The sequence below is a fragment of the Podarcis liolepis genome, assembly GCF_965112155.1.
Source record: "Podarcis liolepis genome assembly, chromosome: Z".
Lineage (NCBI taxonomy): Eukaryota > Metazoa > Chordata > Lepidosauria > Squamata > Lacertidae > Podarcis > Podarcis liolepis.
Genome location: NC_139570.1, coordinates 704645 through 725163, shown reverse-complemented (window position 1 = coordinate 725163; position 20519 = coordinate 704645). Strand labels below are relative to the sequence as shown.

Here is a 20519-nt window from a genome sequence, read left to right as displayed (position 1 = left end):
TCCCTGTGCCACCACTGCCAGAGAAAGAAGAAACCACAACTTCCTCAGATGCGGGAGGGAGCAGAGGCAGACAGGGAGAGAGGCAGGTAGATGCAGCAGACAGGTGGGGTTTCTTCTCGCTCTGCCTGCCTGCCATCCTCCCCTAAGTTGGGAAGGCTGCTGCTGCAAGAGCAAAGTGTGTGTAGTTGCATTTGCACAAGTAACATGTGTGTGAAGAGATTACGCTGTACTTCTGCAGAGGCATGAGAGAAAGACGTCCAGAGCAAGTTGCACAAGGGCCTGGATCCTGGTCCATGCTAGGACTCTTAATTAACACCTTCTCCTTCATGCATCATATTCCACCCTGCCTTAAGGCCAATCCTTAAGAGATGCTTAGATCATCTTTTAAGCCTCTGCCACTGGAATGATGCCACCTTCATGTTAAGTGCAGTGACACCAATCTAATGGCAGGAGCTCGTATTTTTGCACTTTCATCGATTCTTGGCCTTTTGGCTAAGATCAAGTGTCGTATTTTTGCACTTTCAAAAACACAACAAGTACAAAAATAAATACAGATAAATACAAAGATAAGTATAGGGGACAGGGCAAAATCCTCTCTCTCCGTTTCATCTGCATCAGGAACAGCTATACAGTGGGGTCACTCAGAGGAGAAGATGGTGAAATGCAAACAGGGGACACAGAAAGGGCGGAACTCCTCAATGCCTTCTTTGCCTCAGTCTTCTCCGATAAAGAAAACAATGCCCGACCTGAAGAATTTGAAGCAAATGATTCAGCAAAGGAAACACAGCCCAGAATAACTAAGGAGATAGTACAAGAATACTTGGCTAGTTTAGATGTATTCAAGTCTCCAGGGCCAGATGAACTGCATCCAAGAGTATTAAAAGAACTGGCAGATGTGATCTCAGAACCACTGGCAGTCATCTTTGAGAATTCCTGGAGAACAGGCGAAGTCCCAGCAGACTGGAGGAGGGCAAATGTTGTCCCTATTTTCAAAAGGGGGGAAAGAGAGGACCCAAATAATTACCGCCCAGTCAGTCTGACATCAATACCAGGGAAGATTCTGGAGCAGATCATTAAGCAAACAGTCTGTGAGCACCTAGAAAGGAATGCTGTGATCACCAATAGTCAGCATGGATTTCTGTAAATTAAGTCATGTCAGACTAACCTGATCTCGTTTTTTGACAGAATTACAAGCCTGGTAGACGAAGGGAACGCAGTGGATGTAGCCTACCTTGATTTTAGCAAGGCATTTGACAGGTGCCCCATGATATTCTTGTAAAGAAGCTGGTAAAATGCGGTCTTGACTATGCTACCACTCAGTGGATTTGTAATTGGCTGACTGACCGAACCCAAAGGGTGCTCATCAATGGTTCCTCTTCATCCTGGAGAAGAGTGACTAGTGGGGTGCCACAGGGTTCTGTCTTGGGCCCGGTCTTATTCAACATCTTTATCAACGACTTGGATGATGGACTCAAGGGCATCCTGATCAAATTTGCAGATGACACCAAACTGGGAGGGGTGGCTAACACCCCAGAGGACAGGATCACACTTCAAAACGACCTTGACAGATTAGAGAACTGGGCAAAAACAAACAAGATGAATTTTAACAGGGAGAAATGTAAAGTATTGCACTTGGGCAAAAAAAATGAGAGGCACAAATACAAGATGGGGGACACCTGGCTTGAGAGCAGTACATGTGAAAAGGATCTAGGAGTCTTGGTTGACCACAAACTTGACATGAGCCAACAGTGTGATGCGGCAGCTAAAAAAGCCAATGCAATTCTGGGCTGCATCAATAGGAGTATAGCATCTAGATCAAGGGATGTGCCACTGTATTCTGCTCTGGTCAGACCTCACCTGGAGTACTGTGTCCAGTTCTGGGCACCACAGTTCAAGAAGGACACTGACAAACTGAAACGTGTCCAGAGGAGAGCAACCAAAATGGTCAAAGGCCTGGAAACGATGCCTTATGAGGAACGGCTAAGGGAGCTGGGCATGTTTAGCCTGGAGAAGAGGAGGTTAAGGGGTGATATGATAGCCATGTTCAAATATATAAAAGGATGTCACATAGAGGAGGGAGAAAGGTTGTTTTCTGCTGCTCCAGAGAAGCGGACACGGAGCAATGGATCCAAACTACAAGAAAGAAGATTCCACCTAAACATTAGGAAGAACTTCCTGACAGTAAGAGCTGTTCGACAGTGGAATTTGCTGCCAAGGAGTGTGGTGGAGTCTCCTACTTTGGAGGTCTTTAAGCAGAGGCTTGACAACCATATGTCAGGAGTGCTCTGATGGTGTTTCCTGCTTGGCAAGGGGTTGGACTTGATGGCCTTGTGGTCTATTCCAACTCTATGATTCTATGATTCTAATTACTGTTTGGGTGCCTGAAAGAAGGGATGGAGGATGGCTAATAAAACTGAAGCTGAACGCAGATAAGATGCTTTGCCTGTGGAAATGGAGAGTGGCCTGAAAATATCTAGGTTTCTGGTCGACAGTGAGGAATCTTGACTTATTTCAAGATAACTACATTAAACTACGGAAAGAGATTTAAAAAGAGTAGAAATTTGGGGAAGGATTAAACTTTCCCTACTAGGGAGAATTTCAGCTATCAAAATGAATGTGCTCCCCAAAATGCTGCTTTTATTTCAACCGATTATTGACAAACCAAGTTGCCTCAAGGAATGGAAAAGGGGTATTTCTAAATTTGTTGGGGTGGGGGAGCCACGAATTAAACACAAAATTTTGATTGACACAAAAGAAAGAGAATTGGCAACTGAAGATGATAGAATATGCAGAATTAGCAGATCTAACAAGTAGAATAAGAGAACAAGAAGAACAGGTATTTAAAGAGGAGTGGTATCTTTTTGTTGAGCATAATGAAAATAATTGCACACCGTTGAAAACGCTGGCAGTATTAAAGTAACTCAACAATATAACATATTCTGAACTGATGTAAGATAGGAAAATTAAATTAAATATATAGGAATGTTGGATAAGATAAATGAATCCTGGAAGGGGAGGGGAGGAAGTCAGTGAATGTATGGTATAATAAAAGATGTTTAATTTGAAATGTACAATTTGAAAATTTAATAAAAATTATTAATTTTTAAAAGGTGCATTATCTGTGGGCTGGTGCTTCTCAGGTCCAAAAATTAGGTAAAACAGCTTGTTTTGGCAATCTTCTAGAAGGGAGATGCCTGGAGTCGGGGACGACGACGACTACCTATATTCCAAGATGCCATTGCATGTCTGAGTACAATTCAAAGTGTTGGTGCTGACCTTGAAAGCCCTCAACAGCCTTGGCCCAGTAGACCTGAAGGAGCGTCTCCACCCCGGACGCCAGGGTCCCTCTCCTGCAAGAAGCGAGCTTACAGGGAAGCAGGCAGGGGGCCTTCTCGGTGGTGGTGCCCGCCCTGTGGAACGCCCTCCCACCAGATGTTGTTAAGCAACTATCCTACTTTCAAAAGACATCTGAAGGCAGCCCTGTTTAGGGAAGCTTTTCATGTTTCTTGCTGTATTGTGTTTTTAATATTAAAGTGGGAGCCGCCCAGAGTGGCTGGGGAAACCCAGTCAGATGGCCGGGGTATAAATAATAAATTATTATTATATATTATTACTGCAGCCCATGTGACAAGGATGCAAACTATGCGGAGCTACAGCTGTTTCTCCAGCCATGGCCATTCCAGGAACAACCTCTGAGTTAGACTGTTGTAGTGTTTGGCTTCCCTTGAAGATGATCCAGTATTTGCAGCTAGCGCACAATGCTGCTCTCTTGCAGTGAGATGAGATCATTTTACACTGAATTTGAAATCACTGCAGGAGAGCAACCAGGCCCAGTTCAAAGTATAGGTACCACCAAACCAAGTCCAAACAGCTTAGGACCCAAGTGTTTGAAGGAGTGCCTTCTGCAGCACTACCCAAACCAGGTTTTGACACCTGCAAGAAAGGCCCTGCTGTAGGTTCCCTCGTTGAGCAGAGCCCAGTAGGGCTACTATACACAGCAGGGCCTTCCCAGTGGCTCCACCACCTTTGCTATGAAACGCCCTCCCTGTCGAGATCTGGCTCTCTCTCACTTGGTCTGCATTCAGTCAGCAATTAAAAGCTCACTTGTTCCAGCAGGCCTTCATTATGTAGTAGTAGTAGTAGTAGTAGTAGTAGTAGTAATAATAATAATAATAATAATAATAATAATAATAAATAATTTATTATTTGTACCCCGCCCATCTGGCTGGGTTTCCCCAGCCACTCTGGGCAGCTTCCACAAAGACAAAAAATACACTAAGCTGTCACACATTGAAAACTTCCCTGAACAGGGCTGCCTTAAGATGTCTTCTGAATGTCAGGTAGTTGTTTATCGCTTTGACATCTACTGGAAGGGCGTTCCACAGGGCGGGCGCCACTACCGAGAAGGCCCTCTGCCTGGTTCCCTGTAGCTTTGCTTATCGCAATGAGGGAACCGCCAGAAGGCCCTCGGCGCTGGATCTCATCGTCCAGGCAGAATGATGGGGGTGGAGACGCTCCTTCAGGTATACTGGGCCGAGGCCGTTTAGGGCTTTAAAGGTCAACACCAGCACTTTGAATTGTGCTCGGAAATGTACTGGGAGCCAATGTAGGTCTTTCAAGACCGATGTTATGTGGTCTTGGCGGCCACTCCCAGTCACCAGTCTGGCTGCCGCATTCTGGATTAGTTGTAGTTTCCCAGTCACCTTCAAAGGTAGCCCCACGTAGAGCGCACTGCAGTAATCCAAGCGAGAGATAACCAGAGCATGCACCACTCTGGCGAGACAGTCCGCGGGCAGGGAGGGTCTCAGCCTGCGTACCAGGTGGAGCTGGTAGACAGCTGCCATGCATTTAGAATTGACCTGCGCCTCCATCGACAGCTGTGAGTCCAAAATGACTCCCAGGCTGCACATCTGGTCCTTCAGGGGCAGTTACCCCATTCAGGACCAGGGAGTCCTCCACACCTGCCCGCCTCCTGTCCCCCCAAAACAGTACTTCTGTCTTGTCAGGATTCAACCTCAATCCATTAGCCACCATTCATCCTCCAACTGCCTCCAGGCACTCACACAGGACCTTCACCGCCTTCACTGGTTCTGATTTGAAAGAGAGGTAGAGCTGGGTATCATATGCATACTGATGGACACCCAGTCCAAACCCCCTGATGATCTCTCCCAGCGGTTTCATATAGATGTTAAAAAGCATGGGGGAGAGGACAGAACCCTGAGGCACCCCACAAGTGAGAACCCAGGGGTCTGAACACTCATCCCCTCAACACCACTTTCTGGACACAGTCCAGGAGAAAGGAGCAGAACGTCTGTATGACAGTGCCCCCAGCTCGCAGCCCCTCTAGATGGTCCAGAGAAGGATGTTATGGTCAATTGTATCAAAGGCTGCTGAGAGATCCAGCAGAACTAGGAAACAGCTCTCACGTTTGTCCCTAGCCCGCTGGAGATCATCAACCAGCACGACCAAGGCAGTTTCAGTCCCATGATGAGGCCTGAATCCCGATTGGAAGGGATCCAAATGGTCCGCATCCTCCAGGCGTGCCTGGAGTTGTTCAGCAACCACCTGCTCAATCACCCTGCCCAAGAATGGAAGATTTGAGACTGGGTGATAGTTGGCCATACTGGCCGCATCTAAAGATGTTTTTTTAAAAAAGAAGTGGTTTAATGACCGCCTCTTTCAGCGGATCTGATAATGTTCCCTCACAGAGGGAAGCATTCACCACTCCGCAGAGCCCATCGCCCAGCCCTTCCCAGCTTGCTTTTATTAGCCAGGAAGGGCAAGGATCAAGGAGACAGGTGGTTGGTTTCACGCATCCAAGCAGCCTGTCCACATCCTCGGGGGTAACAGATTGAAATTGATTCCATGCAACTTGACCAGACAGGGCTCTAGCACTCTCCCGCCCCAGCCCTGCTCCCACGGTGGTGTCTACCTCCTTCCGAATATGAGTGACTTTATCTGCAAAAAAACTTTGCAAAATCGTTGCAGGAGATCTTGGGGTCTTTACAAGGCTCCGGTGGTAAAGGTGGTTCCGTTAAATTGCGGACCACCTGAAAGAGTCTCCTGCTATTATTTTCTGCAGATGCAATAGAGGCGGTGAAGAAAGTCTTCTTCGCCATCGCTATCGCCACTTAGTAGGCTCGAAAGTGAGCTTTAACCCGCGTCCGGTTAGATTCGGAATGAGTTTTCTGCCACCGACGCTCTAGCCGTCTCAGCGATTGTTTCATTGCCCTCAGCTCCGAAGAAAACCATGGGGCTGTCCGGGCTCCATGCAATCGGAGAGGGCGCTTTGGAGCCAAACAGTCAATAGCCCTGGTTAACTCCGCATTCCAGCGGGCCACCAGGGAATCAACTGAAAGGCCATCAACTTGGGATAAAGCATCCCCTACCGCTCTCTGGAAGCCAATTGGATCCATTAAGTAGCAGGGGCGGACCATGCAAATTGGTCCCACCTCCCTGCAGAGGGGATGGGTCACAGAGAAGTCCAGTTGCACCAAGAAGTGATCTGACCATGGCACTTCTTTTGTTTCGCTTTTACTTAGTGTCAGATCACCAACATCCATAGAGGTAAACACCAGGTCCAAGGCATGTCCACGGCTATGGGTTGGGCCAGACTTATTCAGGGACAGCCCCATGGAGGCCATGCTTTCCACGAAGTCCCGAGCGGCCCCTTGTAAGGTCGTGTCGGCATGGATGTTAAAATCCCCTAGGACGACCAAGCTAGGTGTCTCCAGGAGAACATCCGCCACGACCTGAAGCATCTCGGGCAGGGAATCCTTGGTGCAGCGGGGAGGTTGGTACACCAAAAGGAATCCTGTACTGCCCCTATTGCCCAACTTCCAGAACATGCACTCAGAGAACTGGGTCTTCCCAATAGGACGCCTGGTGCAAACTAGTGACTTTCTAAAAATCACTGCAACCCCCCCTCCCCGCCCACAAGGCCTGGGTTGCTGTGCATAAGAGAAACCTGGTGGGCAAGCAGCGGCAAGGACAGGCCCATCTGCTTCATTCAACCAAGTCTCTGTCATGCATGCCAGGTCAAGTCTTCCATCCACGATCAAGACATGGATGGCAGTGGTCTTATGAATCATTGACCTATAACTACACAGCAACACCTTCAGGTCATGTGGGTTTCCCTTGTTGATTCCAGTATCCATCCGGTCAAGACCAGACAGACCCGAGGCAGGGATATTCCTCAAACAACGACTAAACCTGCCTCCTCGGTAATGACATGGTCTGGTCTTAGCGTAACTCCTCCTCCTCCTGCCCATGATCACCGAGATCAGATGTCCCAGTGCCTCCCCCCCGTGGAACTTGTCCCAGCCATTGTGTTGGCTGGGGCCCCACTCCCCGGCAGCCCTGATCCCGCCCCTTAAAAACAAAACACAAACTATACAGCAACCAATAAAACAACAAAAAACGAAAACAGAACAGTTATAATAAAATTAATCCCCAACTAGATATCCATCCCACCCACCCCCAACAAAGGGAAAAAGGAGAAAAAGAAATAAAAATTTAAAATGCCACTGACTGCTTGAGGACATTTTAAAACACATTAACCACTTGGAACAGGGAAGCAATAGCAGAACAACTTCCCGCACTTCCCCAAAAGTTTGTTCCAAATGAGGGCCTGGGCCAGTTGGAAAAGGCCCTGAAAGGGCGCAGGCCCTGCAGTCCTCCCCTCAGCCGATGGTGAGGCCGATGTAACATAACAGGCCATATATTTGTACTTTTTTAAAAATTTAAATAGGATTTTTTTTAATCAGAATTTTTATTGATTTATATCAGAATTTTTAAATAAAATGCTTTTGGAGAAAAAACCTTTCTAAAGATTTTCTCTTTAAGTTACATTCTAGTCCAAAGGCTATTCATCAGGAAATAAGGATTTGTTTTAAGTTTTTCATGTCTGCTAAAACTCAGTCTAAGTTTTTTTAAAAAAACCATTTAACCACATCAGTTAACAAACATGGATACATTTGCTATCATGTTATTGTTTTAGTTAAATAAATTGCTTAAATTGTTACTACGGAAATGATTATTTTTCTCCTTCCAATCAAGTACAGCAGAAAGGTTGTCCAAATATAAACAGTTAACTTATTAAACCTCACAATAATTTCATAATTATCTGTCTATGGATTTCTAATAGTATAACCAAACCATTAATTTTTGATATAACCGCAAAAACTACTCTGAAAATTTATTATTCCAAAAATGAAACCTTCATCTGGTTGTCATTATTAAGATTATACCAGCAAGAATGAGTCTTTCTGTAAAAAGTGATTTAAATCAAGTCTTACTGACTAGTGATTTAAATCGTGTTTTACCGTATTTCTCGCTCTATAGGACGTACCGGACCATAGGAGGGGGAGAACGGGAATTTTTTTTTCTTGTTCTCCCCCTCTAAAACAAGTTCCCACTGCGCTCCGGAGTCTTCAGGCGGCTACCTTGGAAGCCTGGAGAGCGAGAGGGGTGGGTGCGCACTGACCCCTCTCGCTCTCCAGGCTTCAGTGAAGGCAACCCGAAGCCTCTGGAGCGTGGGGGGGGGGGGAGTTCCTGCTGGGCTCCGGAGGCTTCAGGTTCCTTTTGACCTGCTCTTTGGGGCTGGCGGTGGGGGGAAGCCAGCCTCAAAGACCAGGTCAAGGAGCAGTGCGAAGGCCGCCTTCCCGCTGCTCCCCGAGCCTGTGGAGCTGGCGGTGGGGGAAAACAGCGCTTCCCCCCACCGCCAGCCTCAAAGATCCCTGAAGCCTTTGGAGCGCAGCGCGAGGTCCTGCTGTGCTCCAAAGGCTTCAGGGATAGCTTTGCGCAGCCATCCCCAAGCTCGAAGAGCGAGACGGAGCGCTCCATCTCCCTGTTCTGGCTTTGGGCTTAGCCGCGCAGCCTGCATTTGCTCTACAGGACGCACACACATTTCCCCTTAATTTTTGGAGGGGAAAAAGTGTGTCCTATAGAGCGAAAAATACGGTAAATCAATTTGATTTAAATCAAATCCACCCTGTTGTCAATTCTACTTTGCTTTCACATGTTGATGTTTTTGTATTATTTTTATTTTTGGTTGAAAGCGAGCCTGGGCAGGGAAGAGAAAGAGCAAGTATAAACAAAATAAGCAAAAATGGCTGAATCACTGCAAGAAGCAAAAATGGTTGCTATTAATACTAAGCATGTATTCAAAACATTTTCACGCACATTCTCCCAATCTTGGTTCTGATGACAGCCAGTAATTGTCTTCTTTGCAGACATTTCCCGCTTTGAGCTTCCTGGAGGCATTTGGCTGGCCTGGGGGACCAGAGGCTGACCTTTGATCAGGCAGGGCAATCACTGCCATAAGGTAAAATCTAAGGCCTCTCTAAAGGTTCCATCCTTTGTCAAGCAGACTTTGTACTTATGAAAATAATCTATGAAGGGATGGATTTGAAACACCCCAAGAGGTGATTACTCACCAGCAAACATCATCATATGTTGGAAATTTGTCCCGATCTTGTTTCTTCTCCCCAAATTAAGCAGGAAAGAGAGAGGGTAAATGTTTGCAGCTCTCCCCAGGAATACAGCCAGCTAGATTTGGGCACATATTAAGGATTTCCCCCCTTGTTGACAGGTTTGCGAAAATTAGAATGCATCATGCAATAGCTGACACTAAAGTTTACGTTTAACCCTAAAAATGGTGGGTTACCAATGTTCCTACTGCACAAGAAAGAAGATTTTTTATCCCAACAGTGACAAATAACAAATAATCATGCCAAGAAGGAGAATCAGTGGCCTTCAGAGAGCATGAGTACCTCCTGCAATCCCAAACTAGCAATTTCAAAACTGCAAAAAAAACCTGACTGCTGAGAAGCAATCTGTTCAGAGATCCCAGCCATACTACCTAACATTGACTGGACCACTTCTGAGTATAGGAACATAGGAAACTGCCTTTTATCAGGCCACTAGGTTATGTTGCCTACCAGCAGCCGCCCTCCAGGAATTCAGGCACTGGATTTCTCCCAGCCCTACCTGGGGACGCAAGGAATTGAACCGGGGACCCTTCTGCATGTTGAGCAGGTGTTGCACCACTGAGCCATGACTTTCCACAGAAAGCTTTAAGCATGCTGAATTCTTGACAGAATGCCCAGATCTTCCATCAAGCGCTCTGTGCCACAGGCAAACCACTCTTATTACAGCTCAAGCTGCTTTTAAAAGTCTAGGTATTAAAAGCACCCATGTCTGGCACAAGGGTACATGGAAGGCCTTTTGAGAAATGAGCATCTAAGACTCATACTCACTAGGCGGACGGTTCCAGTGAACAAAACACAGCTTACTTCTGAGGAAAGGATTAGACTTAAATATTCCCATTAGTGCAAAGAGCTAACCATGTTTTTCGGATTCTAGCCATGGCATCTAAAGGCTACCACAGTCAGCCCAGCCATTAGGAAGGGTGAGGCTGCTGTTTCAGGTGGAAGAAGCCCCCCCACCCCGGAGGCAGGTCTATGGGCCCCCCACTGCTGTTTTTCGGCATTCCGGTCCCACCTCAAGTGGCAAAATGGGAGAGCCACCCCTGGGCTACCATATCTTACATTCCCCCTAAATGGAGGTCAACTCTACAAAGGACAGACATGTGTGCACCAGAAATCAGAAGTATGTTATGCATTGATGAGAGGTTTCTTATGAATGCATTTACCATATGCCAATCACACACAGCACCTGTCCTAACCACAGATTCAAAGAGGACCAAAACAAGCCCAATAGGTTCCTCTATGTAGAAACATCTGCGACCCTCCAGATGTTATTGGATGCCTGTCAGCCCCAGTCAGCATGGTCAGTGGCCAGGAAGGGTGGGGGTTAGCGCCCAGCCATGACTAGAGTGCCACTGGTCACACACCCCTGCATTACATTGTACACATGTATTCCTACACAGAGACTATCCCTGTATATGATTATCCCCATCCTTGAGCCAACAAAGCTCCAGCTCTTCAAAATCAGGGCCAGTTCAAGGCTTCTAGGGGAGACCTTGGGCACAGGGTACCAATGGGAGCCTTTCCCCTTCCCTCCTCAACCCACACTCTTTCCCCACTCTTGGCCCCACCTTTTCCTCTCTGCTGCTTTATCCTCTCAAATATTTCCTTCCTTCCTTCCTTCCTTCCTTCCTTCCTTCCTTCCTTCCTTCCTTCCTTCCTTCCCCTGTACCTTCCTCTCCTTCCTCTTGCCCACTCTCCCTTGCCCACTCTCGCCCTGGCTCTGTTCTCAATCTGCTCTGACCATTAACAAGTTTTTCCTCGTGTTCATCCAAAATCTGCTCTCCAGCAACTTAAGGTCACTTGGTACAGCTTGGCTGGAGCTCAGACGTTTTTGTCCCTTTCTCCAGGGCAGGCCACACTGTGCCCCCTCGTACGTCTCTTTCCCACTGCCTCCAAACCTTCTTCACAAGCTTTGCCTCTGGAATCTAAAGGTTCGGTTGAAAGTGCTAGAGTTTGTGACATACACCTATGAAATGACCTCTAACAACTGCTGCAAAAATTTGCAACACTCCACAGCCGTAAACACTGATCATTTCTTGCTTAAGGTGGAATGATATGCCCCCAGGCTGCGGGCCTCTGTCCCCACCACCTCTCTTTCCCCTTTCTTTTCCATTCTGTTATCCTATGCAACGTATGCTGTTGTTATTTAGATCTGAGGTTTCTCCCCATTTCATATCTGTTGATTGGGGAGGTGGAAAAAGGCAACTTCTACTCTTTTGGAATAAAAGGATACAAAAGCTCCCACTACAAACGTTGGATTAAACACATGATTCTGGAAGGTGAACAGCGTAAGGCCCATGTAGGAGAAGATGAAGTTTTCAGCCAAGAAATTGAGGAGCTCAAACAACTAAAGCAAAACACATAAACACACAAGGGAGAGAGAAGGAATATCAATCATAGCTGTGACACATGGCAAGATAGTATAGAAAACACCAAGTATGTCCATAAGTTAAATGTCTGGGCAGAGAATTTCTTTGGGCACACATTGCAAAAAAAGATGAGTTTATGATTACTGGCACAATAGTTTGTGATTACTGTAAGCCAGGGGTCAGCAAACATTTTCAGCGGGGGGCCGGTCCACTGTCCCTCAGACCTTGGGGGGGGGGGAGAAATGAATACGGTATTTTTCGCCCTATATGCAGACTCCTTGGCTTCAGCGATAGCAATGCGAAGCCTCCGAAGCCTGCGCTCCGGAGGCTTCGCGTTGCTTCCGCTGAAGCCAGGAGAGTCTGCTCTTTGAGGCTGGCAGTGGGGGAAAGCAGCGCTTCCCCCATCGCCAGCCCCAGAGGATGGGGGGGCAACGGAAAGGCGGCGACGCCTTGCCGCTACTCTCCAACCCGGCTTCGAGGCTGGCGGTGGAGAAAGCAGCGCTTCCCCCATCGCCAGCCCCAGAGGATGGGGGGCAGCGGGAAGGCGCGCGACGCCTTGCCGCTACTCTCCAACCCGGCTTCGAGGCTGGCGGTGGGGAAAGCAGCGCTTCCCCCATCGCCAGCCCCAGAGGATGGGGGGCAGCGGGAAGGCGCGCTTTCCTTGCCGCTACTCTCCAACCCGGTTTCGAGGCTGGTGGTGGGGAAAGCAGTGCTTCCCGCATCGCCAGCCCCAGAGGATGGGGGGCAGCAGGAAGGTGCGCAGCGCCTTCCCGCTACTCTCCAACCCTCCTTTGGGCTTTTGCGGGAGATGGGGGAATTCCCCCACCTCCCACAAAAGCAGGCAAAAGCCAGGCGCTCTTTCAAGGGGCTCCGCGGCTTCTGCTGGCTTTTCTACGAAGGAGGGGGGGATTCCCCCACCTCCTAGAAAAGCCCGCAGGAGCCGCACACCCTTTAAAGAGTGAGCGGCTCTTGGGGGCTTTTCCCCAAGGAGGGAGAAGGGACTGACTGGCAGAGTCAGTCCCTTCTCCCTCCTGTGGGCTTTTGCGGGAGATGGGGGAATTCCCCCACCTCCCACAAAGGCAGGGAGAAGGTCTTGGAGTAGTGCACAGGCTGTGTGCAGCCTGTCCACTGCTCCCAGAGCTGCGGGGGGGGGGGGATCATATTTTTTTCCTTGATTTCCCCCCTGAAAACTAGGCGCGTCCTATGGGCCGGTGTGTCCTATAGGGCGAAAAATACGGTAAATTCCTATGCCCCACAAATAACCCAGAGGTGCATTTTAAATAAAAGGACACATTCTACTCATGTAAAAACACACTGATTTCCGGGGGTTGGATTTAGAAGGCAATTGGGCTGGATCTGGCCCCCAGGCCTTTGTTTGCCTACCCATGCTGTAAACCATCCCATGCCCAATACACAGTCAGCACAACCAAAAAACTAAAAAGAATTGCAGTGATGCATGTTAGAACAGAACAGAAGTTTTCAAGTATAATTTAAAAAAGAAAAGCCTGAAAAGGCACCCATAAGACCCTCCCCAAACTACTGGATGTCTGGTGTTTTGGTGGGTTAATGAAAATGGCTGGTGCGGAGGAGAGAACATTTAAAACACATTAAGGAGAATGAAATTGGATGATGAAGGGGCAGCGGGGCCCACAGGTCACCACTGGGACAGGGGACTCACCTGTTTAGTTCTGTGCTGGGACTCATTGGACAAGTTGTTATAAGTATAATGGGCCTGAGTGATGCCACAAAACAGCACAGCTACAACACCTGGAGGCAGAGAATTACATTAAAACTGTCACAAAGTACATGGAACTGAGATGTGTTTCAATCAGTACTGCAAACATGGGCTGTTCTGTTGGACAGAGCTTCTTTCCCATACAGAATGGCACAGAAACAGTTGACTGGGCAGGTCTAGGTTCACAGAACCACAGGGACTCAAGAAGCTGTCTTACTTCGAGTCTGATTGCTGGTTTAAGGGGGTGGGGGAGGATACACCTGTTTCACTGCAGGGTTCTGTGCCACACCAAATATGTTAGAAAAAGGAGATATATAATAGTAATCAGAGACTTCAGCTCCCTCAATATCTGATAGAACTCAAACTCTGCCGGGAATATAAGGTCCAACAAATTCCTCAGTTGCCTCACTGACAACAAGGGGATCATCTATCTGACTATTTAAGAAGAATATTGACAAGCCGGAAGGTATGCAGAGGAGGGCGACCAAGATGATCCAGGGTCTGGAAACTGAGCCTGATGAGGAATGGTTGAAGGAGTTGGGTATGTTTAGCCTGGAGGAGACTCAGAAGAGATATGAGAGCCATCTTCAAATATATTGAGGGCTGTCCCATGGAAGAGGGAGCAAGCTTGTTTTCTCCTGTTCCAGAAGGTAGGACTCAAACCAATGGCTTCAAGAAGTTACAAAAAAGGAGATTCTGACTAAACATCAGGAAGACGCTTCTGACAGTACGATCTGTTCAACAGTGGAACAGTCTCTCTTGGGAGGTGTTGGGCTCTCCTTCCTTGGATGTTTTAAAGCAGAGGGATGGCCATCTGTCAGGGATGATCTAGCTGAGATTTCTGCATTGCAGGGGGTTGGACTAGATGACCCTTGGGGTCCCTTCCAACTCTACACAGTTCCGATTCTAAGACTCTGTAACTGTCATCCATCCCATCAAGCAATCCAACACACCCAGACAAGCAGACAGGCCATAGCTTACCTGTAAAGCCACAAGCTTCAGCCAATAGAAAGGTGCTCCAAGACATCAGGAAAAACAAGCCTGTTTCCAGCAGCTGGAACTCACGGAGTTTGGTGAATTTGGTGACGTGACAGAGGGGTTAAGGAAAGGACACAGGTGGGCTCCTCTGCGGATGAAAATATTCAGCAGGGGGAAATAGAGCAAGAAGCAAGTACAGTGGTACCCCGCAAGACGAACGCCTCGCAAGACGGAAAACCCGCTAGACGAAAGGGTTTTCCGTTTTGGAGGCGCTTCGCAAAACGAATTTCCCTATGGGCTTGCTTCGCAAGACGAAAGCCCATAGGGAAATCTCCGGGGACCTCTTTTAAATGCTAGCGGTGGGGAGCAAAGCCTTTCCCCCCCCTCCGGCCTTCAGAAGAGGTCCAGGAAGGCTGGCGGGGGCCGAAAGGCTTTGCTCCCCAGCGCCAGCATTTTAAAAGCAGTCCGGGATAGCAGGGAAGCGCTTCCCGCTATCCCGGACGGCTTTTGAAGGCAGGAGAGATCCGCGAAGCCTGGGCGCGCTGATGTCAGCGCGCGCAGGCTTCGGCATGCCGGCAAGTCTCCGCCTGGTTCAAAGTTGCAGGGACATGAAGCAGTTAGAAAGCCAAGTAACACTCATTGAACTTAAAGGATATCAAAGCAGTCACGACTCCAGTAGCTGCTCCCATGGCAAATGATCCGCTGAAGATCCCCAGGAAAATCCCAATGGACTTGAACATTGCCGTTAAATCAAAAGTGTGGCTGTTGTCCCCCGCTGGTTGGTAGGCTACAATCGAGCTGGATGCAAACATACACAAAGGTTTCTTATTAGCATACCTTGCTGGATATCAGATGCATTGCAGGGCAGCTGTGTGCAACAGGAAAGTCTCGTTCAACATCAGGGCAACTGAAGCAGTCCACAGCAGAGAAGAGCATCTTAAATATTATGAGCAAGGAAAGTCATTAACCTAAGCACAGGTGCATGAGAATGCTTGGCTGCCTTTCCAATCAAAGGGGTGCAGGTGAGAATGGGGAATTTGGGTGTCTAGTTTTGACAGGAATATAGAACCCTGAGGTCACAAGAACACAAGAAGCACCTGCTGGATCAGGCCCATCTAGTTTCACAGTGGCCAGCCGTATGCCTGTGGGAAGCGCGCAGGCTGGGTTCGAGCAGAAGAGCCCTCTCCCTCCTGTGGTTTCTGGCAGCTGCCATTCAGAAGCACTGCTGCCTCCAACTGTGTCCAGAAGCAGCACACCTCTGGATGCCATTTACTGGGGAGCCACAGCATGTTAACCACACACTCTGACCGTGGGCATCCTGGCACTATCTGGTCAACCACAATAGGGATCAGGTTGCTGGACTAGATGGACTTTGGTCTGATCCAGCAAGGCTCACCTTATAATGGACACAAACAATGGGTTGTTCCTTTGAAAACAAGCAATGCCTTGGTTTGGAGGTAGCTTCCCGTTTTACACCGCTTACAGTTCCTCCCAATTACAGCTTCCTTGCCAGCACTGTGTGTTCCTAGAGGCACCTACTGCTGGCATGGAGGCTTCCCAGATGACATCCATAGTGCCTCATGTGAAATGTCGCTTACTTAAACCTTGAGAAAGACGACAGAGAACTTACGAAGACAGGACAATGGCAACGGCATCATTGAGAACACTTTCGCCAAACAGAAGGGCATACAGTTCAACATCCACCTGAAGCTCATGGAAAATGGCAAGTACGGTCACTGTCCAAGAAAACAATAAAGGAAAGTTGAAAAATGAAATTCAGACCAACGGGCTCTTGCTAGAATTCTGTATTGTTACCAGCACCCTGAGACAATCATTCTAAATGTATTTCATAAGGGTTTCTTCTGGGCCTTTTTCATTTCCTGTGTTTATCATAATCATTCATCTAAGTAAACTACTCATAGCTCTTTCTATGAATTATCTCAGACATATTGACAGCAACCCTTCATTGTAGAGATGCCAGTATTGTTTTGCCCATGTTGTAGATGTGGAGGCTTATTTCATCACATTTATATCCCAATAGCTCAGGAGTACATTGTTCTAGTTTTTCTCCCATTTTACCCTCACAACAATATGGTGATATAGATCAGACAGAGGGGTAATGCTCCCAGGTCAATCACTGAATTTTATGGCTGTGTTGGAATTTGAACCCAGATCTCTCCAGTTCTAGCCTTGACGCCGCCACACCATACTGCCTCCTGGAATTCCAGTAATTTGAACTGGGGGCCAGTGGCGTAGCGTGGGGGGTGCAGGGGGGGCCGGCCGCACCGGGCGCAACATCTGGGGGTTAGGGGGCACAAATCCACGGGTTAGGGGGCGCAAATCCATGGGTTAGGGGGCGCAAATTACTTGCCTTGCCCCGGGTGCTGACAACCCACGCTACGCCACTGCTGGGGGCTTCTAACTCATGCCAGTTCCTAACTCATATACTAGGTTGGCTGTTCTCTATATGGTCTTTCTTTCTCATGAAAAAAGCCAGATCTTCCCTCAAAGACAACTGACTCCTCACATTATAAATCCACTGCTAAGATATTTGTTATGTTAGGATTACTTCAGAAGTTCAGTTACTTTGTATGTATGTAAGTATGTATGTATGTATGTATGTATTTTCCAAAGTTCTCCCCATTACTTGTACAGCCAATTGTCTGAAACACTTCTTCCTAAGCACATGCTCAAGTACATTTTCTTTAGTGATGAAGTACGTATAAGACTATATTTCCCCCCAAAATTTAAAAGTTTAGAATTGGGGGTTGTCTTATACACAGAATGTTGCAATTAATTATTTCTTGATTTTGGGCTCAAAAAACAGGGGTCGTCTTATACATGGGAGCGTCTTATACATGGAAAAATACAGACTTAGGCATCTCAACTTAGTTTATATCACTTAGCAAAGCCAATATGTGCACCCAAATATGTTTAAGGGATTCAATTTCACTAAAGAGAGCTCACACAGACTGAGGCAAATGTCAGGTATGTACCGTATTTTTTGCTCTATAGGATGCACTTTTTCCCCTCCAAAAATTGAGGGGAAATGTGTGTGCGTCCTATGGAGCGAATGCAGGTTCCTTGGCTTCAGCGATAGCAACGCGAAGCCTCCGAAGCGCAGAGGGAGCGCTCCCTCCGCGCTCCGGAGGCTTCGCGTTGCTTTCGCTGAAGCCTGGAGAGCGAGAGGCGTCGGTGTGCACCGACCCCTCTTGCTCTCCAGGCTTCAGGGATAGCCGCCTGAAGGCCTTTGGAGAGCAGCGCGAGTTCCCGCTGTGTTACGGAGGCTTCAGGTTCCTTTTGCTGAAGCCGGTAGAGCAAGACTCTCCTGGCTTCAGCAAAAGGAACCCGAAGCCTCCAGAACACAGCGGGAACTCGCGCTCCGCTCCGAAGGCTTCAGAGATAGCCACGCGCAGCCCCTCCGGCAGGGAGAGGCCACATGCGGCTATGGCTACTTTAGCCGCGCGCAGCCTCTCCTGGCTGGAGAGGTTGTGCGCGGCTAAAGAGGAAGCCAAGACAGCCAGCAGGATGGATCCCACTCACTGTCTTGGCTTCTTTGTTCTTTGGGGCTAGGGAATAGGATTTTTTCCCTTGATTTCCCCCTCTAAAAACTAGATGCGCCTTATGGTCCGGTGCGCCCTATGGAGCGAAAAATACGGTAAAACTTTTCATACAATCTGAGAGAGTTCAAGTGCTCTTTGTTACCAATAAAAGCCCTCCAAATCCCATTTGTTATCAATCAATATAAAAAAGCAGGGGGCAGGGAAGAAAACCAAATCCTTTGGACTGCCTGGCTTACGTGTAGCACCTGCCGTAAGCCCAGCTCAAGTCTCTAAGTACACAGACATTCCATTCAATGTCATGGAGGTGGAAATGAAAGTCTCGTGTTTACGTAATAAACAGAAAATTCTGGTTTCCTTGGTTCCCCCTTTTTAACGTTGGTAACAGGAAAAGCATGGGAGACCACAGAAATTCCCTTCCTCATGACAATGCAGATCATCAGGAAAGGTTCTGCAAATAGGAGCTCTGTTATTGTAACACCATTATACAAATCTACGTTGCAGAACACTGTGTGCGGTTCTGGTGAAGGAGAAGGCAGAGCTGGAAAAGTTTCTGAGAAGGGCAACTGAAATGATCAGGAGATGGCAGCCATTTTCCCTATGAGCCATTTTCACTTAGACATGATAAAGGACTGCAATTCTGTGTGGGAAAAGTGGGTAATTTTTTCTTTCCCTTCTCCTATAGGGCTAGAATCCAAGGTCATCCAATGAAGAGGAATGGTGGGCTATTCAAGGCAAGACAAAAAAGCAAATACTCCTTTCAAAAGGTTTGACAATAGAATTTGTTGCCACATTATGTGCTGGTGGCCAGGAACTTTAAAAGGAGATTAGACAAATTTATGGATGTCAGGTATACTAAGCACTGCCTCTAGGAGCAGAACACAACTGGAACTGCCAGTTGCCATGAAAACACACACCGGAGGGGACTACGGCCATGATGCCCTGGGGGGCTTGCTAGAGGAAACATCTGGCCAGCCACTGCGAGAAAGAGGGTGCGGCAGTAGATGGGCTGCCTTTGTGTCTGACCAGCTGCGCTTTTCTTGTGTTCTTATGCCTGCCCACTCTCAACTTTAAAAAACTATCTCCACTCTTAGATAATAAGAAAGGATTTGGATACACCATATCTAGATTTCAAAGAGAAATTGCAGGTGATAATAATAAACTCTTAAAGAAAATGTACAGTTTATTGTTAGAATGGGGGGCTAAAGATAAAGAGGTCAAATCTGTAGTGATTAAATGGGCACAAGATATAGGGCACAATATACAAATGGAAGACTGGGAAAAATTATGGAAAGCCAATTTAAAATGTACTGACTGTACTGTATATTGTTAAAAGAGAATTATATGAAAATGATGTCTTGATGGTATATCACACCTGTGAAAATGGCAAAAATGTATAGAACAGGCTCCAATAAGTGCTGGAAACGTAAAGGAAAGGAAGGTATGTTTTTTCATATGTGGTGGAATTGTAAAATAATTTAAAATTACTGGGAAATGATTTATAATGAAATAAAAAAATATTTAAGTTAACTTTAGTTGGGAGGCCAGAAGCATTTTTATTACGCATTTCAGGCAAAGATCTGCCAAAAAATAAGAATAATTTATTCATGTCTGCTACAACAGCGACTAGGATTTTGCTAGCCGAAAGATGGGGAAATGATGAAATACCTGCGAAAGAACAATGGCAAGAAAAACTGATGGGTGTATGCTGAAATGGTGAAGTTAACTGAAAGATTGAAAGATAAGGACAATAGAGACTTTTAAAAAGACTGGGAACCTTTTCTTTACAGAAACAATGTAAGGAAATGAATTCACTTGCAGTGTTTGATTAAACACTTACAATTAGCAAAACAAAAAGCAAAAATATAAAAATGAGGTTAAAACGTTAAGAACAAAATAAATAATAAGCAGGAGAAATGAATGTGTAAGAAACCAGGAAGGGAAGTTGGGGGAAGTTGGGGGGAGGGGGTAATCGAGAATTTATTTTGTGTTTATATTGTTAGTTGTGATTATGTTAAAAAAGATGCAAAATTCAATAAAAATCATTTTAAAAACCCCAAAACTATCTCCAATCTTGTAGCAGACAGAAAAACCCAAGAACAAAAAGTGAGCTGGGATCCAAGGAATATCTTCCGTGGAACATCTGGCCCAAGTCTGCAACACACCTGGGTCAGTAGCAGAGGCAATGGCACCGAACAAGAGGCAGTCAGTAAAGTAGAAATCTCCTCCAAGCTGTCCCATCACCTTCATCAGAGAAACACAGCCATACATGATGGACCTGGTGATTCAACAGGAACATGGACAGGTAACATTTCTCATTTCTCATTTAATTTGTATACTGCCTTCCAACATTGCTATAGACAAGGCAGTATAAAGGCCACAAATC

The 20519-nt window shown here is 46.9% G+C and overlaps 1 protein-coding gene across 1 annotated transcript in view; it reads right to left on the bottom strand.

Annotated features, from left to right (window-relative positions):
* SLC9A6 (solute carrier family 9 member A6) overlaps positions 1-20519 on the bottom strand; it is a gene marked incomplete at its 5' end in the record, with an annotated part of 48260 nt that overhangs the window by 12728 nt on the left and 15013 nt on the right. Inside the window, 7 exon segments of the mRNA XM_083486320.1 lie at positions 9438-9549; positions 11725-11838; positions 13539-13627; positions 14577-14682; positions 15230-15371; positions 16204-16309; positions 20299-20411. Of these exon segments, the coding sequence (XP_083342446.1) occupies positions 9438-9549; positions 11725-11838; positions 13539-13627; positions 14577-14682; positions 15230-15371; positions 16204-16309; positions 20299-20411 (782 nt within the window).